At 43.7% G+C, this 25,002-nt stretch overlaps 1 protein-coding gene across 2 annotated transcripts in view; it reads left to right on the forward strand.

The window, feature by feature from the left end:
• The window catches only part of GLRA2 (glycine receptor alpha 2), a 127,154-nt gene extending 126,371 nt beyond the window's left edge, over positions 1-783 (forward strand). For both annotated transcript variants that reach the window (XM_059818935.1, XM_059818942.1), the window contains exon 9: positions 505-783. In XM_059818935.1, coding sequence (XP_059674918.1) covers positions 505-783 — 279 coding nt within the window. The remainder of the gene's footprint in view (positions 1-504) is intronic.
• Positions 784-25,002: the final 24,219 nt, after the last annotated feature.

The raw sequence follows: 25,002 nt of genomic DNA on the forward strand, positions 1-25,002 counted from the left end.
GGAGGGGCCATGCTCTATCCTTGTTTCTTAGATCAGAGACGGAGGTGCAAGGCTGGGGTTAGATCAAGCAATGGATACACGTTGCCATGAGCTTGGGCCCCTGGATCTCTGGGTCATTCAATTCAACCTGGCCAGAGCAGACTCCCTGCTACCAACATGACCATGTTTCCTCCCCACAGCAAGCCCAAGGAGAGCGATGAGAAACCTGTGGAGTCAGATCTCTTCCCTGTGGGGCTGGGATACAGCTTGCTGCTCAGGGCACTTGATTTAGTCACAGCTAGAAAAATTAAAGCTCTGATTCACAAACACTGGCAGTCACCTAATTTCCATGTATTTTTATGTGAGTTTTAACTGCTTGCTTGTCTTTGAAACCTGGATTTTGTGTCGTAGCTTAAACAGCTAATTTACTTAGGTGCTTTGGAGCAGTGCACCTCAATCCTGAAGTATATGGTGTGTTTGATAGACAGGTGATTGTGTGTCATATTTGTCTTCTTTATCCCCCAGGAAGATGAAGTTGCTCGTGACAGTCGATTCAATTTCAGTGGCTATGGCATGGGTCACTGCCTCCAGGTCAAAGATGGCACAGCAGTCAAGGCTACTCCACCCAACCCACCTCCAGCACCACCAAAGGATTCAGATTCCATCAAAAAGAAGTTTGTTGATCGTGCAAAAAGGATTGATACAATATCCCGTGCTGCGTTCCCACTCGCCTTCCTCATTTTCAACATCTTTTACTGGATTACATACAAAATTATACGGCATGAGGACATTCACAAGAAATAGGCAACTCTGGTTTGCCGGGACTACTTAGCCAAAGTGATCCACATGTAAATAAACAGTGAAATGTCTTTCTGTCATTTGGACTAAGGGTTTCTTTCCCCCCCAGGACACTGAAGAAAAAAATGAACAAATTGGAAAAGAAGTATAGAAGGAAAAGTGATTGTATGAAAAAATATGCTGTAAGACCAGTCAATGAGGGTTCCCCCTATGTACTCTCAGTGTTGTTCTTCCCGATTCAGCATTGACCAGACATCTGTAAATGGGGCCAAATTTTACCCAGCTTTATCACCAAGATACTATCCTTCAAAACAAAATAGAATCAGAAAACAAACAATTCTCCTAAAACATCTATCAAGAGACTGTGGTGGCTACAGTACAGTGAGTTATAAGAGGACCAAACTTTTTCAGGATAATGTTGCCTTTCTATTTGAAACAAGTCTACTGAGCTACATTCCATGACCATGTCTGTAGTTAGTGGTTTCACCAAGGAGTCCTTTTGTGGGTTGTAAATTATTTCTACTGACAGGGGAGAGGAAAAAAAAAAAAAGAAAAAAATTTATACTTTATTATCCTTGTGGGTGTGCATTTTAATATTATCTTGCTTTACTAGAATTGTAATTTTGGGGTTGAACTTGTGTGTCGTGTGATTTATTTGATAGTTGACACCAAAACCAGTGAAACTGCCTGGTTTATTTTTGTTGGAAGACAGTGCACTTACTTCATTTTATTTCTGCTGATTTTACATGCAACTTGAGGTGCCAAACTGTATTTTACCTATTGTGCTACCCTGTACCACATTACTTAGTAAGAACTTGTTTCCTCAAAGGTGTAGCTCAGTTTAGCATTGAGTTTCTATTACTGCTCTCATTGTAGCTGCAAACAATAGCTCTATAGGTAAACACAACTTGTTTACAGACCTCTAATTTATATCTTTACTCAAAGTGGCTATCATTTTAAATATCATTAATTAACCTAAGAATTTTAAAACTGTACTGTGATTTTCAGAACCTGTTACCTTTTGGTGCCAGATCTGCATTATTCAAATCCTTGCTACATGTTTTAAAGTAGAAAATGAAAAAAAAAAAAAGATGGTATTTTTGCTTACACAGAAGAAAACAACCTGTAACATAAGATGAATCAAACATTAAAATTTTACACTTGCTGTAAAAGGGTTTATTAAAAAAAGGTATTTGTTCAATTTCAATAAAGCTAAATGTGGTACTAACATTGCTTCACTCTTTTCTTCATTTGCAGCAGCAGGGCTGTTTGCGCCAGGGCTGAGCTCTTCCACCGCTCGGTCAGCAGAAGGAGGGTGGAAAGCAACCTTCTGCTGACCTGGCTTAGCACGCCAAATTTTGCTATCTATCCTGCAGCAAAGGGGCTGTTGCAGCCCCTGGGAGTATGTCAAGGACTGTGTCAGAAACGTGGCTAGGATATGACAGGAGCATTTGCAGAACATTTGCATTTGTGGAGGCAGGCCTGGGGGAGGAGGCACGCCGCGCCCCGCTTACAGCATCTGTGCACAGCAAGAAGCACACCTCAGCTTCACACGTGTTGGGCCCGGCTTGGGGGGGTATCCTAAACTTTCTCCTGACTTTCTTACAGCTTTGTCACTTTGGTGAGTTGAAGGACATGCTGAGATGGCCTACTTCAGGTGCCTCATGTAGACATCATAACAACTGATAGTTTAAAAGCAAATTACATTGCACCCAGTTCACCGCCCTTCCCTTGAGAGTCTACACACCCTGTAGCTGCTCAGCATAGACACACCCTGTAGCTGCCCAGCATAGACATTTTTCCGCCTCCCCTAGTGAGATGTGGTACAGAGACATACTGTACCTGCAATATTTCTCACTCCACTTTGACTCATAGACCAGCTTCTGCTCATAGGCTGTGGATACAGGTACCACAGCCTGGCCGAGCCTCTATGTGTGTCTGTGTGTCCGTCCATGTCCATGACCCCTTCCCTCCCCGCACGGCTGCCTATAACTACCAGGCTTTTTTCCTCTCCCAGGACTGGGAAGAGCATCTAGAGATCTTGCCAGGCTGATTCCCAAACAGTTACATAAATTAATGGTAAAAAGCCAGCTGTGCATTTTATCTCCCCATACCCTCCTCAGCTCTGCAGACTCTCCCATCACTTACACCTGTGACAGAAGTGGCAACAGTCATCTTCATCTCCTTGAGACCGTGGATCCAGATGTGACTGACAGTCCTGGAAGGGGGAACCAGACATTAAAGTAAGAACTCAAAACAACTGTCCAAACTATTTTGCTTTGCAGAATAAGCATTTGACTCAAATTTAGCTATCGTAATATTTGTAAATTCTATAGTGTAGGATTTGCTTTTATTCTTTTTTACAGTGGAACAGTATCTGATTTATGGATAATGTAGTTGAGGATAACCTCAGTGCAATCCTAGTCCCATGAGCTCTGGCACGGCAAGGATACTCAGCTGTAAACTGTGTTTGCATGGGAATTTAGGGGCCTTCATTGGTAGATAAACATTCAGAGCTCACTTTTGCCAGCCCCTTGTTCCAGAAACTCTGCTTTAAACGAACATGTAATGCCAGGATTAATGTTAATCCTCAGAGCACAGATGTGTTGCTAATGAATGTCAGAGCCTATTGCTCATAGCTCCCCCATGTAACCGCAGATGACTGCAATAGGAATGCAAAACTGTTCTCAGCTGATGGATGTTTGTACGTCCCTTTTTGAGGTGAAGCTCGTCTGCCTCCAGCATCCACTTCACAAACTCACTAGCGTTGACTAAATAGTTTGGTAAAAGATATTCTGCTGATCAGATTTGTGGTATGCTGACAGCATGCATGGTAAGGTTGCTCCACTGTTGCCATGTATATAAACGTAGGTCCAGTCATGGGAGTAATCTGTGCACAAAATCCTTACAGGTCTCTCTCTTTCTGAAGACGGAATTTATAGCTACATGGCAATTAGTTGTGAATCTTGAAATTATCTGACTAAATTTTGGACATAAATGATGCATGCAAATGGACAAGGCCCACCAAGCATAAGAATTAGGAATGGCCACATGATACAGAAGAGTTCTTGGCATGCTGGTCAGTGGCCTGTGAACTATCTCACATAGAGATGGTTTCTTATCAGACAGGTATCAAAGAACCTTTCCTAGCTGTCACTAAGGGGATGTATACTGGCTGAGAAACTGCCTGAAGATAAAAAGTTAAATAACAAGTGTAGCAGGACTTACAGAAGGACACAACTTTCCTAAACATATGCTCAGTAGGGTTATCAGAGAAACAATACTCAAACACTGGCCACCTCTTACTCAGAGAAGTAGCAGAATTAAATAGTGAAGCAGTTTCATTTCAAGACACTATTGAAAGAGGAAAAAGAATGGCTTAGGAAATAAGTCCTGGACAAATAGCCTTCATGAAGCAGGAGACACAGCAGGATGGAAGGAAAGAGACCCGGGATTAATTCTGAAGAGCTTCTACATGTATTGGAAAACCTGCAGGTTACAATTCTAGCTAGTAAGATAAAATGAAGCCCTAGGGCATTTAAACTACTTGCATTTCGCTATAAGTAATGACTTCTAATTTATCAAGAAAGCTTAAAAAGCTTTAAGCATGTCTTTAAAGGATGCAACATCAGGTCAGGTCACTGGCATCCTGTTGTTACAGGCTGGACCTGAGTGGTTCAGTACTTGAAGAGAAAGGTTTAACCATCTCTCACCAGATAGATGCTGTCATGTGCTATGATAAAGCCTAATCGATAAAACAGGTCTTTAAGAAAACCTCGTTGCAATAGGAGGAAAGCAAAAAAAAGTGCAATATGAGATGAGAGATCTCTTTTTCCTGTTTCTTTTTCTCTATATTTTTTCAGGCTGCAGAGCCATCACTTGTGATGTACTGAATCATAGGTGAGAGATGTTGTAGCAATAGAGGCTTTTGGAGTCTGGAGATACTGGCAATTCATAACTACTGGGGGACAACTCCAGGATACATGATGCCTCTGGGGTCAGATTTTTTCTTGTCCTACAGAAATGGGGAGTAAGGGCCAACCCCATTCATCCACAGGCATCGAGACTTTCTCACCCTTCTTCCCCAGCATGAGATGCTGAAGGCAATAGGAAAGAGCTGATGGAAAAATAATGTTCATCTACTGCAGGCTGAACTGCTACAGCCCTTCATCTTTGTGCAAACCTGTCACTGACACCAGTGGTACAGGAGCTGCTGACCAAAGGTGAGGCACCAGCCAGAACTTACAGCCTTACACAGTTTACCTTATTGAAAGCATTGTGGAGGAATCTGGAACTAATCTTTGAAATTGCAGGCATGGGTATTTCCCAGAAAGGGCTCTCACTGGGTTGAACTGGTATCTTTGGCTCAGCAACAGGCTTCTGCTTCACCTGGAAGTCACATTTCATGAAGTTATTCAAAAGATCTGACCCAGTGTAGTATTGGCATTTCTATATTTAGAAATATATTTCTAAGTACAGAAAGAAATAGATTTGATGTGTGGGCATAAAGTCTATATACGCACAGTTTTCTAAGCCTTATTCCTTTAAAATTAGGACACGGCAAGGACGAAAGAAACAAAAGCTGTAGGATGAGATTTACATTACACAAAGTAGTATGAAAATAATTTTAATGAATCTATTATTTTCATTATCTATAATAAAGTATCTGTGAAAAATAAGTTTCTGCCAGACTTACAAAGTAATTTATTCTAATGCTTTTTGACATAGTCATTCATGTCTTACAATCATAGAATCATAGAATCATTTAGGTTGGAAAAGACCTTTAAGATCATCAAGTCCAACCATTAACCTAACCCTGCTAAGTCCATCACTAAGCCATGTCCCTAAGCGCCTCATCCACACGTCTTTTAAATACCTTCAGGGATGGTGACTCAATCACCTCCCTGGGCAGCCTGTTCCAAAGCCTGATAAACCTTTCAGGGAAGAAAGTTTTCCTAATATCCAATCTAAACCTCCCCTGGAGCAACTTGTGGCCTTTTCCTCTTGTCCTATCACTTGTTACTTGGGAGAAGAGACCAACAGCCACCTCTCTGCAACCTCCTTTCAGGTAATTGTAGAGAGCGATAAGGTCTCCCCTCAGCCTCCTCTTCTCCAGGATGAACAACCCCAGCTCCCTCAGCCGCTCCTCATAAGACTTGTGCTCCAGACCCCTCACCAGCTTCGTTGCCCTTCTCTGGACACGCTCCAGCACCTCAATGTCCTTCTTGTAGTGAGGGGCCCAAAACTGAACACAGGATTCGAGATGCGGCCTCACCAGAGCCGAGTACAGGGGCACGATCACCTCCCTACTCCTGCTGGCCACACTGTTTCTGATACAAGCCAGGATGCCATTGGCCTTCTTGGCCACCTGGGCACACTGCTGGCTCATACTCAGCCGGCTGTCAATCAACACCCCCAGGTCCTTTTCTGCAGGGCATCTTTCCAGCCACTCGTCCCCAAGCCTGTAGCGTTGCATGGGGTTGTTGTGACCCAGGTGTAGGACCCGGCACTTGGCCTTGTTGAACCTCATACAATTGGCCTCGGCCCATCGATCCAGCCTGTCAAGATCCCTCTGCAGAGCCTTCCTACCCTCCAGAAGATCAACACTCCTGTCCAACTTGGTGCTGTCTGCAAACTTACTGAGGGTGCACTTGATCCCCTCCTTCAGATCAGAGATAAAGTTATTAAACAGAACAGACCCCAATACTGAGCCCTGAGGGACACCACTTGTGATTGTCCACCAACTGGATTTACCTTTGGGTCTGGCCATCCAGCCAGTTTTTTACCCAGCAAAGAGCGTGCCCATCCAAGCCATGAGCAGTCAGTTTTTCCAGGAGAATGCTGTGGGGAACAGTGTCAAAGGCTGTAGTAAAGTCCAGGTAGACAACATCCACAGCCTTTCCCTCGGCAACTAAGCAGATCACTTTGTCATAGAAGGAGATCAGATTAGTCAGGCAGGACCTGCCTTTCATAAACTCATGTTGACTGGGCCTGATGACCTGGTTTCCCTGGACGTGCCATGTGATGGTGCTCAAGATGATCTGCTTCGTAATCTTCCCTGGCACTGAGGTCAGACTGACAGGCCTGTAGTTCCCCAGATCCTCCTTCTGGCCCTTCTTGAAGATGGGTGTCACTTTTGCTAACCTCCAGTCAACTGGGACCTCCCCAGTTAGCCAGAACTGCTGGCAGATGATGGAAAGTTGCTTGGTGAGCATTTCCGCCAGCTTCCTCAGTACCCTTGGGTGGATCCCATCCAGTCCCATTGACTTGTGGGTGTCTAAGTGGTGTAGCAGGTCGCTAACCATTTCCCCTTGGATTATCGGGGCTTCATTCTGCTCCTCATCACTATCTACCATCACAGGGGGCTGGGTACCCAGAGAACAACTGGTCTTACTATGAAAGACTGAGGCAAAGAAGGCATTAAGTACCTCAGCCTTTTCCTTATTCTTTGTCACTATGTTTCTCCCTGCATCTAGTAAAGGATGAATATTCTCCTCAGCTCTCCTTTTGTTGTTAACGTGTTTATAGAAACATTTTTTATTGCCTTTTACGGCAACGTTTTGGAAAACAGGAAAACCAAAACCAAGGCTGCCTAGAGGAACTCCTGCCTAGGAGAATAATCTGAGCAAAGTCATGCTTTCTCCATAAATGCTCCTCACAGATTTTACTTTAAAAATTAATCTTCTCTGGTTTGACAGGAAGAGAAAAAGAAGATATTTATGCCATTTGAAGATACTTTCCTACTTTTGCATAGAAAATGTGAAATGTCATCACATTTAGGGTTAAGCTGCAGAACATGAGCAGTTTCACCAGTTCCAGACAGACTCATCTAGCCAATTTACTTCCAATTCCAATGCAGTGCTCACTGAAATCAGAAGGGAAAAAAAAAAAGTGCTTCATTGACTTCAATAGCTTCTCGATCAGTCCCTAATGAAGGATAATTTTCCAATGCTAAACAGCAGAAATAATCTGGGAGGAAAAATATTCAGAGTGGATTAGCTCTCTTCAGTATCCTCTAAGGAGGAATAGAAACTTGAGTCAAAATAAGCATCTCAGATAATAATTAGGAAAACTAACTTTGTGAAATGCATACACTCAATTCTTCAAGTTTCCACTGAAAAAAACATGCTGAATTAATATCTTTGCTATAGAGAAACCTGTGAGGCAATATTAATAAAAAAACAGTGAATTCTGGGGATCCTGACAGTGTTTCACTTGTGCTAAAAACTACAAATTTATTGGGACAAATTCTATAAAATAGAAGTCATCTGAACAGCTTACTCTAAGACCTGAATCTGACTTTCAGCAGAGTGGGTTGCTATTGCTGGGGCTGGCGGACAGCGTCTGCCATGCCGGGGAAATGGCAGCTGGACACATTGCTCCTCTTTCCACTGCCTGGGAAAAATGGCAAGACCCCTGAGAGTGCACAGGGGGAATACATTCCTTAGCAGCACTTAGTGAAAATGCATTTACACAGATGGGTTGAAAGATTCACAGATTTCCACCTTCCCTTTGCTTTGGCATGAATCCATTTTCCTTAAGGACACACAGAGTGCTACCACTGACATCACAGCAGCAGGATCAGGCCCCTGGCTGGGCATGTCTGGAAATCTCATCTTTATTCCTTGGCCCCTGGACAATTCCCTTCTCTCAGCTGCAAGTCCTCTTTGCCTGCAGCAGTGCTGAAGACCCTCGTGTGAGGATGTGTCCCCACAGTATCCTGGGCGTTGCCTGTTTTTTCCTGACCCAGGTGCCAGAAGAGTGTAGCAAGGGATCTGAGGAGCACAAGGGCTGGTGCAAGAAGAGAGGGAGCTCAAGGGTGCTGGCAGTGGGGAGATGTGGGGATGAGCCAGCCAATGCAGGCACCATCTTGGGCTGCTCTGCAAGCCTGGCCTGAGGTGAAAGCCCACTGTGCCCAGCACAGGGCCCCTGAGCAGGAGAAGCCAAAGGGAGTGGGGAAAGGGGACCCTCCAGTGATGGGAAGTGGCCCAGTAATGGCCACAGGACAGGACAGTGGTCGGGCCAAGAGCAGAGACCACCCCAAATCAGACTAACAGGAAGGGGGAGAACTCATCAAAGAAGAGTCAAGTCCAAAATATGTATTTACAGAATATCTTCAGTCTCATCTGTGGGTGCAATCCCACTAACAAAAATGAAGACCCTACTGCAAAACACTTGATAGGGCATGTGCTCCAAACAGAAAGAAATCGTAAAGTTGCATGTGGAACCGGAGCCTTTAGCAGGGATTTCCAGTGAGTAAATGAGAGCATTAGTCATTTATTTTGCACTGGAGACACTACCTTCTCCTCTCTTTGCATTGTCAGGCAGAGATGTTATGAAGAGGCATGAGGGTCTGGAAATGAAGAAGCCTGCCACTGTGTGGTTAAAGATGTCCTCTTAGCCATTGCTTGGAGTGAGAAGGGGAGATGTCTATGGCTGCTTTTGGGGGAGACCAACAAGAACAGCATGGACAAATGTCTATGATGAGCTAATTAACCTTTAGAAAAGGACAGTGAGTGCATTTTTCCTGTAATAAGCTAATGAATTCTGTCCTCTGGGAGAGACGTAGGACATCATCAGTGTGGGTCCTAATAGGGGTTACCAAAGACGCTCTTCAGAGGAGGGGTGAAGAGCACGGCTGCTACAGAGCCATTAGCTTAAAAAACAAGAGCTGAAAGAGCTGCCTCCTGCAGGAAAATTGCGTTCCACTTCCATGTGTATTACATTCATTGTAATAGGGCCCTGAAAGCATGCTCTCTGCTTGGAAGAATATCAGAATCTTCCACTAACCCATGAAAGGAGCAAAGCAAAAAAAAAGCATCTTTTTCTTGACTTTTTTTTCATATAGTAGCTCAAGGAAAAACCAAGAGAAAGTTTTATGCTGACCTTGGATGTAATCCAGGCCACTACAAGTTGATGGTGAAAGCTTCAATGTGGGCAAGACCTCAGCCTGCATCTCAGCCGTCTGCTGTTACGGCACATTTGCTTTTCACTTTGGAGCCCAATGACTTTGTTTCCTTGAATTACCATAATGAGAGGTTTCATCACTGGCCCTCCTGGTGTTGCAAGTACAGTAAGTGAGCACAAAAATGAAGAATTTTCTAAACATCATTTAGAATTTCAATCACATTTGAATCAATCAAATAATCAGAATCTGTGTGTATCACAGTGCTTCAGAGGCCTTTTCCAAGGGACACTGGTAGAGGCTGGGGAACATTTTAGTGTTTCCTTTGATTTATTAACATTAGCTCGGTTTTTAATTTGCAGAAAAGAAGTGTCCCCTTAATACCCACAGTCACATTTCACATTAGACATCTTAAATGTGACCTATTCTATTTTTAAAGGAACTAATTCCCATGCATTTGCTGGCATTCCAGGCATCACCAAGCCTCAAAACGTAAGGCCCGTTCCTGACATGTGGGGAGTTTTCCTTGGTTTTGAACAGCTGCACTGTTATTCTAGCTGTAGCTTTCTGTATTAATATCAGTGGGCACGACTGATTTTATGACACTAAGGAAATAGAGGAGGATATTTTAGCATAAAGGAAATTTTTAAATTTGCTGCTATAACAGCAGAGAAAATTTCACTGGAAATTAATGGTTTCTGCAAATTGAAAAGCTTGAATCGCATTTGCACACACACATGCAGATACATGCACCCTCCCATTCACTTTGCTTCCCTTAGTCTTATTACAGTATTTCTTTGGCTGATGTCCCTGAAAATTTCACCTGCTACCCAGTGCTTGCAGGTGTTGTAGCACAGAACAATATCTACCTTATTTATCTCTGACCGAGTTGTGGAAAAGGTCCAAAAGTTATCTTCAACCTGATTAATCTAAGTCTGATCTGCTAATATGCTGCCATGGATTAAATATATATATCATCTGAAATAGCTGAGGCACAGCTCAGACATCCTGCAAATGGCAGCACTCACATGTACCTGCGGTGAGTTTTGCTAAGCGGGCACTTGGCACAGTGCTCTCTGATAAGGTTTCTGGGTCACATCTCAAGACTACTGAGGTACGTCTTTTCTGCAAATTAAAATCTGAGCTGATATTAATAAATCAGAAGGAAAACATGACCTAAGAGGCCTGGGGAGAGCTCTTCAAACTCTCCCTGTGCCTGCTGCTGGCAGAAGAGCCACAACGATGCAGAAGGACACCAAAAGCCCCGTCTGCAACTGGGGAGGGTCCCCATGGCACCAGTGCCTGGGAAAGCAACCCCAACCTCCCCAACCTCTCACAGGGCACATGGGGGTCCTGCCTTGCAGCAACCAACAGGTCGGGGGGCATCTAGATTAAGCTATGAGCAATGTTGGTGCTTGCAGCACTCCAAGATCAGGCTGCTTTACAAGTGGTTTAATCTCGTCATCACAGCTTGGTCAAATTGTCTTTTCTATGTTGCCTGAGCCCTAATGTTCATACTGGTATTTTCAAGCTGTGGCTAAATGGCCACGTGGTTACACACCAGTGACTTTTGCAACTGCCTCATGCACATCTCATCCCTGGTCACTGCAACCTGGTAGGTTTACTAGCTGCCCTCCCAGCTTCACTAGCTATTCTCCCTTCAGGCTGGATGGAAGTGAGCCAGGTCCTCTGTAAAATAAGACAGATGGAGGAAAAACCCACCCACCAACACCAAACCACATACAGCGCTGCTCCCCAGCTCAGCCACGCAGGCTTGGGAGGTTCCCTACCAGCTGGTGCAAGGGCGAGAGGGTGAATTTGTTTGCAATGTTTTGTGTGCAAAAAAGTGTAACTGGAAAACAAAGAGAAGCAGGTTTAGGAGACACCTCAAAAAGAGCAGAGACTTCAGGAAAGTGCTGACGACAAAAAAAGAACTGAAAACAGGGAGTGGAGGAAGGGTCTCCTCTTGCTCATCCCAGTCATGCTCTGAGGAAGACAAGTAGGACTCCACCAAGGATATTGTCACCAATTGCTCTTTTTAATGGAAATCGCCTGGCAGATCCCCAGTATCAGCTACTCACTCAGAGGGGCGTTTCTATTATTAGGACAGTCAGCTGGGAGAATGGCCAAGGTTTGTATTAGCTCCATTACCGGCTAGCTTTAATGGGTACTGGAGAACTCTGATTTTTGGAAGTATAACTGCATCCATTGGACACTGCTTCAGTGTTCCTGTTTTAAGAAGGTCAGCACCGTCCCCTCAGGAAAAAAAAAAAAAAAAAAAAAAAAAAAAAGAAAATTCTAGGCTGAAATCATAGAAAATCAAGGTGGGAATGACCTTAAGAGGTTGCATAATCTACTTTGGCCCCAAGGAGGCTGGGCTGGAGAGGGGACACTGACTATGTATCAGTGAGTGTGGAGGCTGGAAGGGGTGTATGGGAGGGATTTTGGGGAACTGTAAGAAGTTGTATGTTTGTCTTCGCCTCAGTGACTCCCTGTTTCCTGGCTGGTGCCTGTGGTGAGCGCTCAGGTCGTGCAGCCACGGGAACTTCCCCTGCACCTCCCCCTGGGACCTCCTCTTGCTTCTGCTCTGTCTCACTCTTCAGTCAAGAGGTTCTTCCTGATACCCTGCCCTGGGACGGCCACCCCCTGAAGGATAAGCAGCTAGGACCTGGAAAGAAATTAAGAGGCAAGCATCAACAGACAAACTGATAGAAAACTTTTTGTCATGCACAGTGTTTTCTTATTTATACATCCTCATGAGAAAAATTCAGCTTCTCCCCACAAAAATTTGCAGCTTCATTAGTAACTTTTCCCATTTCATGGGGTTTTACAAAAGCAATTATTAGATTTTCAATCAACAAATTCGTACAGCAAAGGAAGTTTGCTACAGAAAGCACCATCCAACTTTTCAGTGTTGAATGTACAGGTATTTATCCAAGCTATAGAGCATGCTCAGTCAAAGACTTCCTGAAACCCCGTTGATCCTGCTAATTCCTGAGAACTGTTATTTTCTAAACTACTGGGTGCTTGTTCCAATGTGGTGGCTTATTAGGAGATTTTTTTTTCCTTTTTTAATTATACCTTTCCAACTCTGCTCACTGGGCTTCAAGGACATGGGATTTTTTTTTTTATTATTATTATTATTATTTTCATGCATCATTGGAGCACCTAAACAGTCTCCTACAGATTCAGAAAATCAGGCTGCCTGTAGTGAATGTATCCTTCAAAACCAGGGATATTATTAGCTCTTCTGTGTCATTGAACAGACGAGCTAAATGTTAAAACCAGAAATTTCATTAAAGATTAAAGAAATATCATTTCACGTTTCACCTGCTCCATTAATATCAAATATGAATTCTATCTTTCATGACACAACTGAAGTGCAGTGTAAGATTTCAGATATAATATTATTTAATCTCTCTTTCAGAGAAAGAAAAAAAATGTTCAAAATCCTTGAAGAGCTGTGTCTCAGCATGACAATATGTTTTGTCTGACCATTTTAAGTCACTAAAGAACATCTCGGCCTTATGATTTTTCAATAGCTCCCTTCTTCATGCACCACTTGAAATATGTTAACAGAGACATAATTTTCAGGAAATGCCAAGCACTTATTCTCTGAGTGTAAAGCCTCCAAAGACTTCTCTGGTGGAATACCCAAGAAGTGAGGTACTCAAAATCATTAAGTGCTTCTGGAAATCTCAGCCTTAAATATTATGGTCAAACTACTTCTTTTACCTGGAGTTTTTTACTGGTCATTGATTTGTAACTCCCTCCTTCGTTTTTTTCTCACAAAGAGTAGTTTCTGAACAGACCTCTGGCCTTTTCCCCAGAGCCCAAAACCCCTGGGGACATGATGGGTTGCACCTTGCATCTCTGCAATGGGAAAATTTTAAAGGGCTGTAGAGGTTGCCTTAACAGGAAAAAGAAAAACTGGAAAGACGGCTGTCAGACATTTTTCTAAGAGCATCCTAGCAAAAAGGCAAGTCCAGAAGGTCGTTGCATCACACTAACATTGCCTACATATCTCAGAGCCAGAAGACTAAAAAAGGACACCCAGATCTTCCCAGACATCACATCTCTTCCCCATTGTTCCTGTATCATATTCAGCAGAGGCTTTTGGAAGACCATCAATATCCAAAAAAGTGACTCTCCCACACAGCAGGCTGTAGATCTCGATCATGTCCTCTGGCTGGAGCTATGCATATATATGTGTTTGTCACATCAGTTCCAGTATCCTCTAGCAGGAGCCATGATGTGCTCTACCACAATCCTCCAGGTGCGCCATTTTCTGCACTTTCCCAGTGCTTCGGGCCCCCGCGTTTTCCAACGGCATGTAGTGGTGTCAGCATAGGGCAGGCCGTGGGGTTTTGCACAGGGGGGTGTACGAGTTTCCAGCTGGGGGAAGGGGAAACCTCCTGACAGCACCACCACTCTTGTGAAATGACTGAGGTTTCCTTAGCACTTGTTTGGGGAACAACGCAGCAAGGACTGCTCCGGTCGGCCCTTCCCTGCAGATATCCTTATCCTGGCTATGGTCGAACTGAACAGCTTTCCAGCCCACGTGCCTGTGCAAGACTTTGAGTCCCTGTTTTAAGGAAAGAATGGCAGTAGTGAATAAAAAGGAAAAAAGGGTAAAAGCATGTATTTTTACAAAGCTACAGCCCCGGGACAGCTTTACAGAGACTAAGACTCTGGAGTGCCAGGAGCGACTTTTAGTCTCCGCTCCACTTCAGGGAGGGGGTTGCCAACCCATGGCTACTTAGGACCTCCCCAGTCTCCCCCCACTTGTCTTCACTGCCCTGGCCTGTGGGTGTACACTCGGTAAGACCAACATCCCACCCTTTTGCTCCAAGCTTCCCTGGGCCAGGGCAGGGCTGAGCTCATGGGGGCTGCTTATTATTTCCGTTTTGGCTTCCGTTCGCAAGGTAACTGCAGAGATGGCTTGGCCATGGGCGATCCCCCCACTCTTCCCCCTCCTTGAGCCCGTGCAGCCCCCAGGGGCAGGGGCAAGCTGTCCCTAAGCACTCCCAGCTGCCTTGGCTGCATGGCTTGCAAATGCTGAGGCAGTTCAGGCAGCGTTGGTAAACTCACAGTGACAGGTCATTGGGTCCCTACAAACGTTAATGTGATGTTTACTGCTCACGCTGAAGTGCCACATGGGCTGCAAGCTGTTCCCTCTCGGCCGAGAGCTTGGAGGGAGATAACCCGAGCTGCTTGGTGAGCAGGGACATCTTCCCCTGCTGCTGACCAAGCAGGGCAGTAGCTCGGATTTGCTTTTTGTTTGCAGGGAAGTCCTGGCAGAGATGCATCAACCTTATCTCAGCTCCTCACAGGAATCACCTTCCTGTAGATACTATGTGAGTCAAGGATTTACAGAGGGAAAGGCTCTCAAAATAACAGCCTTGGAAAAAAACCAACCAGATCCCAGCTTCCTGACTTTGCAAGAAGCACAGGGTTTGTCAGTCAATCCTGAATAAATATGAGCCTTCCTTTAGCAGCAAATAATTCACGCAGCCTGATATTCGTTCCCAGTCTAATTCTTGTTGCTGACCTTAAAATCCTTGTCCAAAGATTCCTGATCTTCTCACTGCCTTGCCAAAAAGATTGCTGAGATTGGCAAAGGTTGGGCGAGCTAGGCAGACAGAGGAGAGCAAGTGCAGCTGGGTTCCTCTCCAGCCCCGACTTACTTCTCAAGCCGTTAATTGCTCAGCAGTGCAAACAAGTGAAAAACAAACAGCTTCTATCAGAAGGAGGACTGCGAGCATACCTAAATTATCTGGGAAGGAGAAGCCCTTCGGAGACTCCCATTTTCCTGATAGAAAGTGAGCTTGAAGATTTGTAATGAAAAGAAAGCATCCCACTGTGGTTTCTGCACTGAAGCTGCTGTCATTCAAAAACACGAATTTGAGGTTATCCTGAAATTGTTTCACAAGCTCTCATATAATCTTTCAAATCCTCCTTCAAACCTAATGTTACCCTTCAGGAATGTATCAGCAAAAGATTTTTATTTGATCAGTGTTGAAATCTTCTAGGAGTAATAAATTTAACCTTCAAGAGAACTATGGAATTCATTGAAGGCAACGGAATTCTTTTTTTTTTGTAGTACAAAAAGGTTAAATTAAAAACTTCTTGGTTTAAAACTTTTTAACCTGCTGATCTGGCAAAATCATCTCATAGGAATCCCTATGGATGGGAGCGACTTGGTCAAAGCGCACCCCTCAAGGAGCTGGTTGATTCCCAGGTGTATAAAGTCTCAGAGTCACCTCCTTCTTGGGCAACATGCAGAAATCATTTGAATAATCACAATTTAAACTGCGATCCTCATTTAAGGCCTCTTCTGGAGCCAGGGCCTGGGACTCTGTCCTTCTCTACCTCACAGGTTTGAGGCCTCCAGCAGTGACCCTCTCCTGAGAAGACTCCTCCTGTCCCTCTGCTGGAGTTCAGATTGGGGTGTACAGGAAAAGCAAAACAGCCTCTGGGGATGATAAAAATGCAGTCAGGAAGGTATAATGTCTGTATAAGGCACACACTTACACAGACATTCATATCAGCTTGAGACCCAATCTGACCTCCTTTTCATTCAAACAGCATCACTCTGGTCAATGTTTCGATGAGATACCATGTTGGAAAGGACACAGAAACTCACTGACACTTGCTGTCCTCTGGGGAATGGTTAGAAGGACAGACACTCTGAAACATCGTTGGCTGACTTCTTTGGAGCCACTATCAAAGAACGCATTTCCATCATTGATCTAGGAGACTGAATTATTTCCTTTACCACTTGAATCCATATAAACCTCTGTGGATCTGGCCAAATTCAACTTTGGTAATTACATTTTCCAGGAGCAGAGTAGGCTTAAATCAATAATTAAACAAAATTAGTTAGCACTTTTGATTTAAATTGTATTTTTAAATGTAGACTTACTGAAACCTGACATAATTTATAGACATCTCCTTCAAGCACGTTCAGCCTAAACTATAATTTAAATGAACTGGAAAAAAAAATAACTTCTGTAAGTTGAATCAATATGTCAGGAATTGACATCTTGCATTAAGGAGGGCAAATAAAATTGGATAGAGCAATTATACATCCTAGACTACAGGGTGACTGCTGTGTTCTCTGAACCTCAACATTTGCAGTTTAATGAATGCTGAAGAGCTGAGCAGGTCTGGGTAACTCAATGGTCTGCCTGTATTTTCTGAAATAAAAAAGCATCTTTACTTTGTATCCCTCTTGTCTAGGTGTGGACTGCTCGCAGGGATTTTATTTGAAAATGCAACAGTTTCTCTCCAGGGAAATACTGAGTTATCATGGGTTAGGATGGTTTTCCTGTTTCCAAAGGAATATTCTTAACTAGTTTTTGTTTTAATTCAGAGAGAGTTTCTTCATAGTGGTTAGCTCTAATGAGCTTGATAAAGTAATGGCATAGACTCCTCAAATTTTTCACATAGTTGCATCTTACTGAAATCTGGCATTTAGCTGTGCCTGAAGAAATTAAATCACAACTTTTCTAATTGATTAGCAGTGTTCACATTTGATTCATCATAATCATAGTCAGGGACAGGTAAATGGTATATGCCACACTTAAATCATGCTGTTTCTTATACCTGTGATAAAATCTAAGGTATGCACTGTAGTGCACATATGAGCTAACTTCAATTTAGTCGGCAGGTATGATAATAGCAATGCACTGAAACCTATGCCCTGATATCTTTAAGCTGTCCAGGTCATCTGAGACCCTGGCTGCCTGGGAAACGGCATGGAGATGAAGATCGTGTTGTGGTAACTACACTGCTGTTGTTACTGTGATTGAGCTTGTACTGTTACTGAATTGCTTGAACTTGCTATTATATTGAATTAGTGATGTTAAGTCTTCTCAGACATGCCAGCACATACAGCAGTTACATCTGCAGCTTCAATGTAGACATAACCTTTGTGGGTTCAGGGATAGTAACCTGTGATGATTTTTCCTCTGAATGATTTGCACATTGCCTTCTTCTTGGTCTGGTGGTGACTGCCCTTCTAGACTTCCCACTCTGGGCAAGCCCAGGCCTCAGGCTCTGCACACCGTGGGATTTCCACTCTTCATTTCTATCCTTTCACTAGGCAGCAACCAAATTTCACAAACGCCCAGTGTTAAATGATGACTGTGAGGTCTACCTGCCACAGAGGGCGCCTGCATGTGTAAAGAAGAGAAGGGAAAATCCCAGATGAGGGTCCACTAAAACAGAAATCTGCAGGTAGGACCTGGAAAGAGGCAGGTGGGCCCAGTGCACGACTGTCCTGCTGGAAAAGAGCAATGTTATTTTAGAAAGCAGCAGCAGAGGGTGAGGAAAGAGGTGGCTGGAGGTATCTGAAAGCTGATAGGGATGTGAACTGGAGGGCATGAGCAAATTCTCTCTAACCATGTACACCCTATGAGATAGGATAGCAGCCACAAGAAAGATTTCAGCCCACACCTAGCCCCCAAGTCCTGCTTTTGTGTTCAGATTTTATTTTCTGAAGGGGACTTTTAAAATATATTTAAAGAAAGTAATTGGGGACTGTTGTAGAATACCGACTTTGGATCACAGTTATAACTTAAATGCTGGTATTTTCTAACTTTTGGGTGATTGAATTATCACCCTTATAACACCCTCTTAATATAGTTAGTGAATGTAATTAGATTGCAGAGGCTGGCTTAAAACATCATCACAACTGCATCACAAGTAGAGACGCTCAGCTTAATGGCCCCTAATTGCATATCTCTCTATATGTCAGCTAGGCATGCTTTAATTCAGATTCTCCCCATACTACCCACTGTTGTCCCAATCAGTTTTCTAAGAGGTAGCTCTGATGTTCTGCTACTAAGAGCAAAAGTAGGAATGTTAATATGTTATTGTTTTCAACAACAGGAAAATGTCACAAGAAAGAGATGAAGGGCACAAGACAAAATGCAGTTGTGGGAAGAGGAGTGGTACAAGCCAGACTCTGCTCGCTGACCCTCATTGTATGCTTACTTTCCTTCTTAGGGATGCTTGATCAAGTACTTGGCTAAGCAGATGGGACAGGGGAAGAAATTCGAGAAAGCCTGGGGTCAAAATATCTACAAGACAGAAGTGGAATGAGGACCACAGTGAGAGCTACCTTCTCCCACCAAGACACATTTGAACTTAACATGCATGAAGCACTCCAGGCTAAGATGGTCCAGCTTCCATGGCTCATCAGCTCCATCACAGTATCTGCTAAGACTGAGGTGAATATTGTTTGCAAGCACCATCTGCGAAGAAGACACTTGTCACTAGCAGCTGTGTGCATTAGATATAGTACACAAAATAACCAGGGAGCAGAGCAGGAACCAACCCAAGTACTAGTAGACTCCCTATTCACTTCCATGCCTATAGAGGGTACAAACTCCTTTATAGAGGATGCTTAAATAAGCACTTACATCTTCTCACTCATCTCTGCAACCCGTGCATAATAAGCAAGTAGAAGAGTGATTTTACAGGATCCAAGTCACAGTAGAAGAAACTTCCCTAACTCATCTACGCAGTATTTTTTATCCAGTAGCTTGGTGTCCTAAGAAAATGATGCTTATGAACCATTACTTTTGAGCTCACTGGCTAACTGCAATCAAATGTAAGGCACATGTTTAAAATACCCTACAAGATATATGAAAACCAAGATCTCGGGGGGGGGGGGGGGGGAAGATTTAAAAATTAATCTCTTCATTAATCCCTTCATCTCCCTGACAGAAAGATAGGCATATTTCAGGTGTTACACATTCTTTTTAACACCCGCTGGCTGGCCGATCAGCACATTTGTCCAACTGACATGTATCTCACACTCAGATGGAGGTGTCACAGCGGCTAGACGAGGCAACTGGGATTACTGTAAAGTAGGGAAGGCTTAGGAGTATAAGGCTTTATTTCTCCTACTGCCAGTGGAATAATTGATTTTTCCTCTCACAGACTCCTGAAGGCTCCTACCAATTGCACCACTTTGAGACTAAATAATGAAAAAGGAGTCTGCCTCAATTCCTGTTCAACAAAGAGGCAAGAACTTGAAGTAAGCCTGTGTTGCTCTCCCTAAACCTCTGACCACCTGAGATCCCAGGTAGAGAGTCAGCTAGTGCTGACAGCCTCTTAAATTCAAGACTTGCACAGAGAACTAAAGGGCTCCCAGAAAGGGCTGTCAATAGTATGCTAGTGTGGGTAGCAGCTTTACTGCAGGGACGGGAAGGACATGTGGTATCCCAGATCAGCATTTCTCTAGTACCAGCAAGAAGGCTGCTTTTCAATGGGCTTAGACCCAATGCCTTAGCCATTCACAACTCTTTCTCTTCCCAGGTGACCTACACAAAGATGGAAAAAAGATGAAAAAATGAAGAAGAGTAACTTAAGGGAGACTGCCATTATATGGGGATGTTGTATTACCTTCAAACCATGCATTATTTACCCAAGGTGTGTGTAGTTAAGGTTGCATTTCAAAGAAGGGCAAGCGCTTTTAGGAATGAAAATACACAGCTGGTGCTTGTAAATAGCCTTATGTCTACCCTGCAGTGACACCTTGAGGGGAAAACATTAAAAATAAATAACCAGAACATGCATTTCAAATCAATGGTAAAGAAACAGGAACCGCAAGACTACCTGGATAGACAGGTTTCCTGGAGCAACTCATGACAATGTGGGACTTTATAGCACCACTCCTGCTAAACAGCTTTCTGTTAAGCCGTACCACCTTTCAACTTCTCCTGTACACATCCCATACGTCTACAGTCTAATTTGCCTTTCCGTTTTTCTTCTCCAGAGAAGATACAGCAAGCACCTTGTGATTTTCAAAAAGTTTTGGATCGACACTTGGTTTTGATGTTATTATTTCTGCATTTGAAAATTATCTTCCATGAAAAACTGTTCTTTTTCAGAAGAGAAAACCTCTTATTTATTCCTTGTGTTGTTAGAATAAATTGCTCAGCCTCCTGGAGAGCAACGAAAGGTCCCAAGGTGACCTGGAGTTGACATCCCCACGGGAGTCTGGTCTGGCAGATTTGGCTGGTGGTCACCCTGGTGGTTGCAGCAGCAGTGGGCTAATCGGCTCTCACCCCTCTCCCTCTCACTAGCCTTTTCTTTTGCGAGTTTTCCTGTTGCACGCTAAAGGCTGGTCATATGTGCAAACCCTTACAGAGGCTTTTCTCTAGCCATGATCCAAGAACGGCGCCGGAGGTGTGTTCCTGGAAATGGCTCCTGCTTAGGGCTGCGTGGCCTCATCTCTGCTTAGTGCAGAGGGAGATGTTTGGGGACATATCCTCTGCAGAGCTGTTTTAGCAAACTATGGTGACCAGCTGTCTCTGGTGTCTGAGGGACGGTCAGTTATGAGGAAGAGCAGCTGCAGATGACCACTGCTCCTTCCAAAGGGCATTCATATGGAAATTAATACTGGCATAAGGCTTCCACAGGTGTGAGGTGTACCTCTGCGCTGTGCAGTCAGCTAGCAGGTGGCACTCGAAATGCTTTATAACTCCTCCAGCGGGGCTTTGGTAACGCAGCAGGGTTTGTGTAGCTTGCAGCCTTCGTGTTTTGCGAGTAAACACAGTAATTTTGAGTTCAGCAGGGGGGAAGGGGAAGACGCAGCTCCTTCATAATCTTGCTGCCGTGTACAAAGCAAGAGATAACACTGTGTGCTTTTGCTAGGGAGATAAAGGGCGCGCACAAAAAAAATTTGTACATTGGTTGTTACGTGCTCTGGCATACTAATATGAATTCATTTTATTTTCTAATCAGTATGTTTAATTTGTAAAGCCTTAGAAAATGCAACTGATGTCATTTGGGAAGGGCACATACTAAGAAAATGAAACTTTTTGAGTACAAAATTCATTTTAACCCTGTCTGTGGACCTGCTCCTAACCTTCATAATTAAACTATCTCAAATATCAAAAAAATCTTAAAATATAATTAAAGTAAAGGTTTGTGAGTTCAGTCAAATAATACAGTCAGTACATTGTTTATTGCTGCATGTATGAAACTCCACATATTAAATTACGTTCAAGATAGATGGTGTCACTACAGCAGTCATACGCGTCCTGTATGTGCTGGCACTGGGGGAACAGGAAACATTTTTTCTGCTCGCTGCAACATTAGTCTCCATTACCTTAAAATGAATCTATCAAAAAAAAAAAAAAAAAAGTCAATCTATTCTTGGTTTGCCCTTACAAAACATAACAAATGACTCCGTAAGGGGTTTATCAATATTTATAGACCATTATGGGATTCAGCAGGTCAACACGTTGCTGATAGCCCGCTCTAGGAAATCCCACAAATGTGAAACATAAACAAAATCACCGTTCCTGCCTTTCACATGCTAGTATCTTCCACTGGTCAGCTAATCAACCCACTTTAAAAACAGGGCATTTTATCTTGTCCCAAATTAACCATCCCTTGGCACCAGTGGTGCACAGGCTTCCTCTGATAGAGGAAGCTCATGTAGAGCCAGGTTTATCAGGCATGAATGTGACTATGCCATTTCCAAGGCTGCCTTGGGAATTAGCTACCCCACTTCAGCTTGGTGTGCAGCCTGGACCCCACCTGCCAAACCCAAACTCACCACACAGGGGACCAGTCGGGGTCTGCCGGCACATGGTCCCTACAGCTGGTCAAAGCACCACAAGCACAACCCACCCTGATCCAGCTTGCCTGGGAGGCAGCTTAGAGTTATTAAACCTGGCCAGATGTGTCTACTTGGATGGAAATTAGTGGTACAAAACTCAGTGTAAGATATGATGGAAAGGGAAGGTGATATTTCTTTACAAACCTCTCCCAGAAAGTCAGTTTTACCTGTTCACAGCCATTCCCTCATACATTTTGTTCACCCATTCTCTCATACCACATACTCACAAGCACCAAGATGTCTGTGCTCAGATCTGAGTTGGATCACTTGTGCATGACACTGAGGACAAGGGGCACCAGCTGCCAAGTCCTCAGTTTGTCCCTGGGGATCCTCTTGAGGGCCACACAAAATGACATTTTGGACAGATCTCTCATATCCATTAGGAACCATCAGCTCTTATGGAGCACTCCCTAGTCTGAGCATAGTGTTGATTTCAGGTCTTTAATTCTTAGGCCAGGTTGCCGCCCATTGTTTGTTTTAACTTGTTTGGAAAAGACCTTTATATTCCTTGTGGGCTAATGGGAAAAGGCGTATGTGCTACGTTGTATGGGATATGTTGCTATGTTGGTGCCACCCTCCTGTTGTTAGGGTGGAGGGTCTGCTGAAGAGTCGGCTGGGCTGGGGTCTTCTCATAGTGCAGGTCTTCTTGGCTTGGTATATCAACACTTGCCTCCATTTTACTGCTGGAAAAGGTGTCTTTGTGGGGGAGGATCTATGCATTTAACCCTTTGTTCTGCTGGTTCTTCTGGTGCTCAATTACACACACTCGCTTCCCTTAGTACTTTGTCCTACCAATCTTCATGTTTCTGTTACAAATGTCCCCATCCTTTGGGCTCTCCCAGGCTCCTGACAAACTCCCTACCAGAGATGAGGTATGGTGCATGCACAGAGGTGGCTGGCGCAGCTGTATACCTGGCTCCTGTTTTGCCCAAATGATCCAAGCAACACTACCTGCTGGTAATGGCAGCAAGCGATACACCCTTGCTTGTGCTAACTGCTCTTTGGCAGCTGATGCGGAGAAGCACTTTGTATTGAAAAGAATTTGAGGGTGCTCACAGGTATTTCGTACACCATAAGCTATGCTGAGCCTTAGAAATGGGGGTCTCTGCAGAGCAACCGCCCTGTCCCCTCTGAACGGTGCAGCCCATGAGCCTTGGTCATCGTGACCGATCAGAGGCAGCTGGGCTGTTTACCAAGAAACTCCCTCACTGCTGGGAGAAGTTGGCCCTGGGAACCGCACAGCTACTTTTGCTCCTGCAAACCCATGGAGCCAGCTGCGCACCAGCTGCCTCTGCGCACACCCAGGATGGGCCCTTTTTGTTCATTTTTACGTCTTGCCTGGGGTTAGCTCTCAGCATATCATATTGGGCTGTGCCGACGAAGCTCTTCACCATGAGGTGGTTGAATGAAGCCCAGAACACATTTTTATTTGGGGAGAGGAAAGGTATATTTCTTTACCAGCATACATTTCTATCCAATTGACTTTTACGCACATGTATGGTACCCTATGAGCTCCCTAAAGCTTAACATCTGTGGTGCCTACAGCACTGCAGCACAGCCTCAAAGAACTGACGATTTTCATTGTACGACTCAGCTCTATATTATTAGATGAATGGAGCTCCAGCCTTCAGTAACTATCATTACCAGTTTTCCTTTGAGTAAAGACTAGTGGGTAAGTCTTTTAAAAAGGGGTGAAAAACAGCTTTGACTTGTACAAATTGCAACAAATAACAGCTAGCTGTATGTATGCCAGTCTGTGCCACAGGGAAGATGGATATTATAAATGTTCTGGGATTCCATTTCATCCTCTTATAGTAGCTTTTTCCCCACCACTGCATCCTCTCCAGTAATGGTGTTAAATAATGCATACGTAATTTTGTTGTTTTACACTGTGTTTTGCTTCTAACACCAGACTGGGACTGTGTTTCCCTTCCTCCCCTGAAATTCACGGTCGAGGATGTAGAAATTATATCATTTGTTCTTGCAACATTTGAAGAATTAGAAAATACTGTCTGGAGCACACACCGCTTTTTCATCGGCGCCTCTTGACTGAATCAGATGGTCAGACACTGTCGTGCCATCTGTAGTAAGCCCTGCAGGTGGATGTGCCATGCCAAGAGATTTTGTTTGACAGCCTTTATTCATCAGATGGGTTTGCAGGCAGCTCATTACCAAATGATGAACCTTCCTGTTTCTGGTTAATTATCAATTTCAAAGTCTGTTGGGTGACATCAGCTCCCTTATAAATGACTATCGAATCCCGTAGAAATGATTTTTTTTTTTTCCTTGGGCTTTTTACTGCACTATTTAAAAGTAAATCAGCATTTCAGAAACTTTAATCGCAATAGTCTTTCAGTCTCCTATATAGATAACTTCACTAAAAAAAAAAAAAGATGGGGAAAAAAAAAGTTGCCAAAAAATAGACAAATAGATGTACAGTGTACTGGCCAGTTTTGATAAATTCTTTGTTTCTGCTCTAGCACATTCACACTATTAAGATGAAAGGCCAAACCCTCTTGTCCTGTAACTCCACAGACATCAGAGAAGTTGCACAGAGAAGAGTTTGGCCAGGATAATCTAGAAATTATTTTTTTTCTCTCTTTTCTATATGACTATAATAATATAAATATAAAAATTACTTTGAAAAAGTCATGTATTTCTCTGCTAAAAGTTGTGC

This window comes from Gavia stellata, chromosome 1 (assembly GCF_030936135.1).
Source record: "Gavia stellata isolate bGavSte3 chromosome 1, bGavSte3.hap2, whole genome shotgun sequence".
In the NCBI taxonomy this organism is placed as follows: Eukaryota; Metazoa; Chordata; class Aves; order Gaviiformes; family Gaviidae; genus Gavia; species Gavia stellata.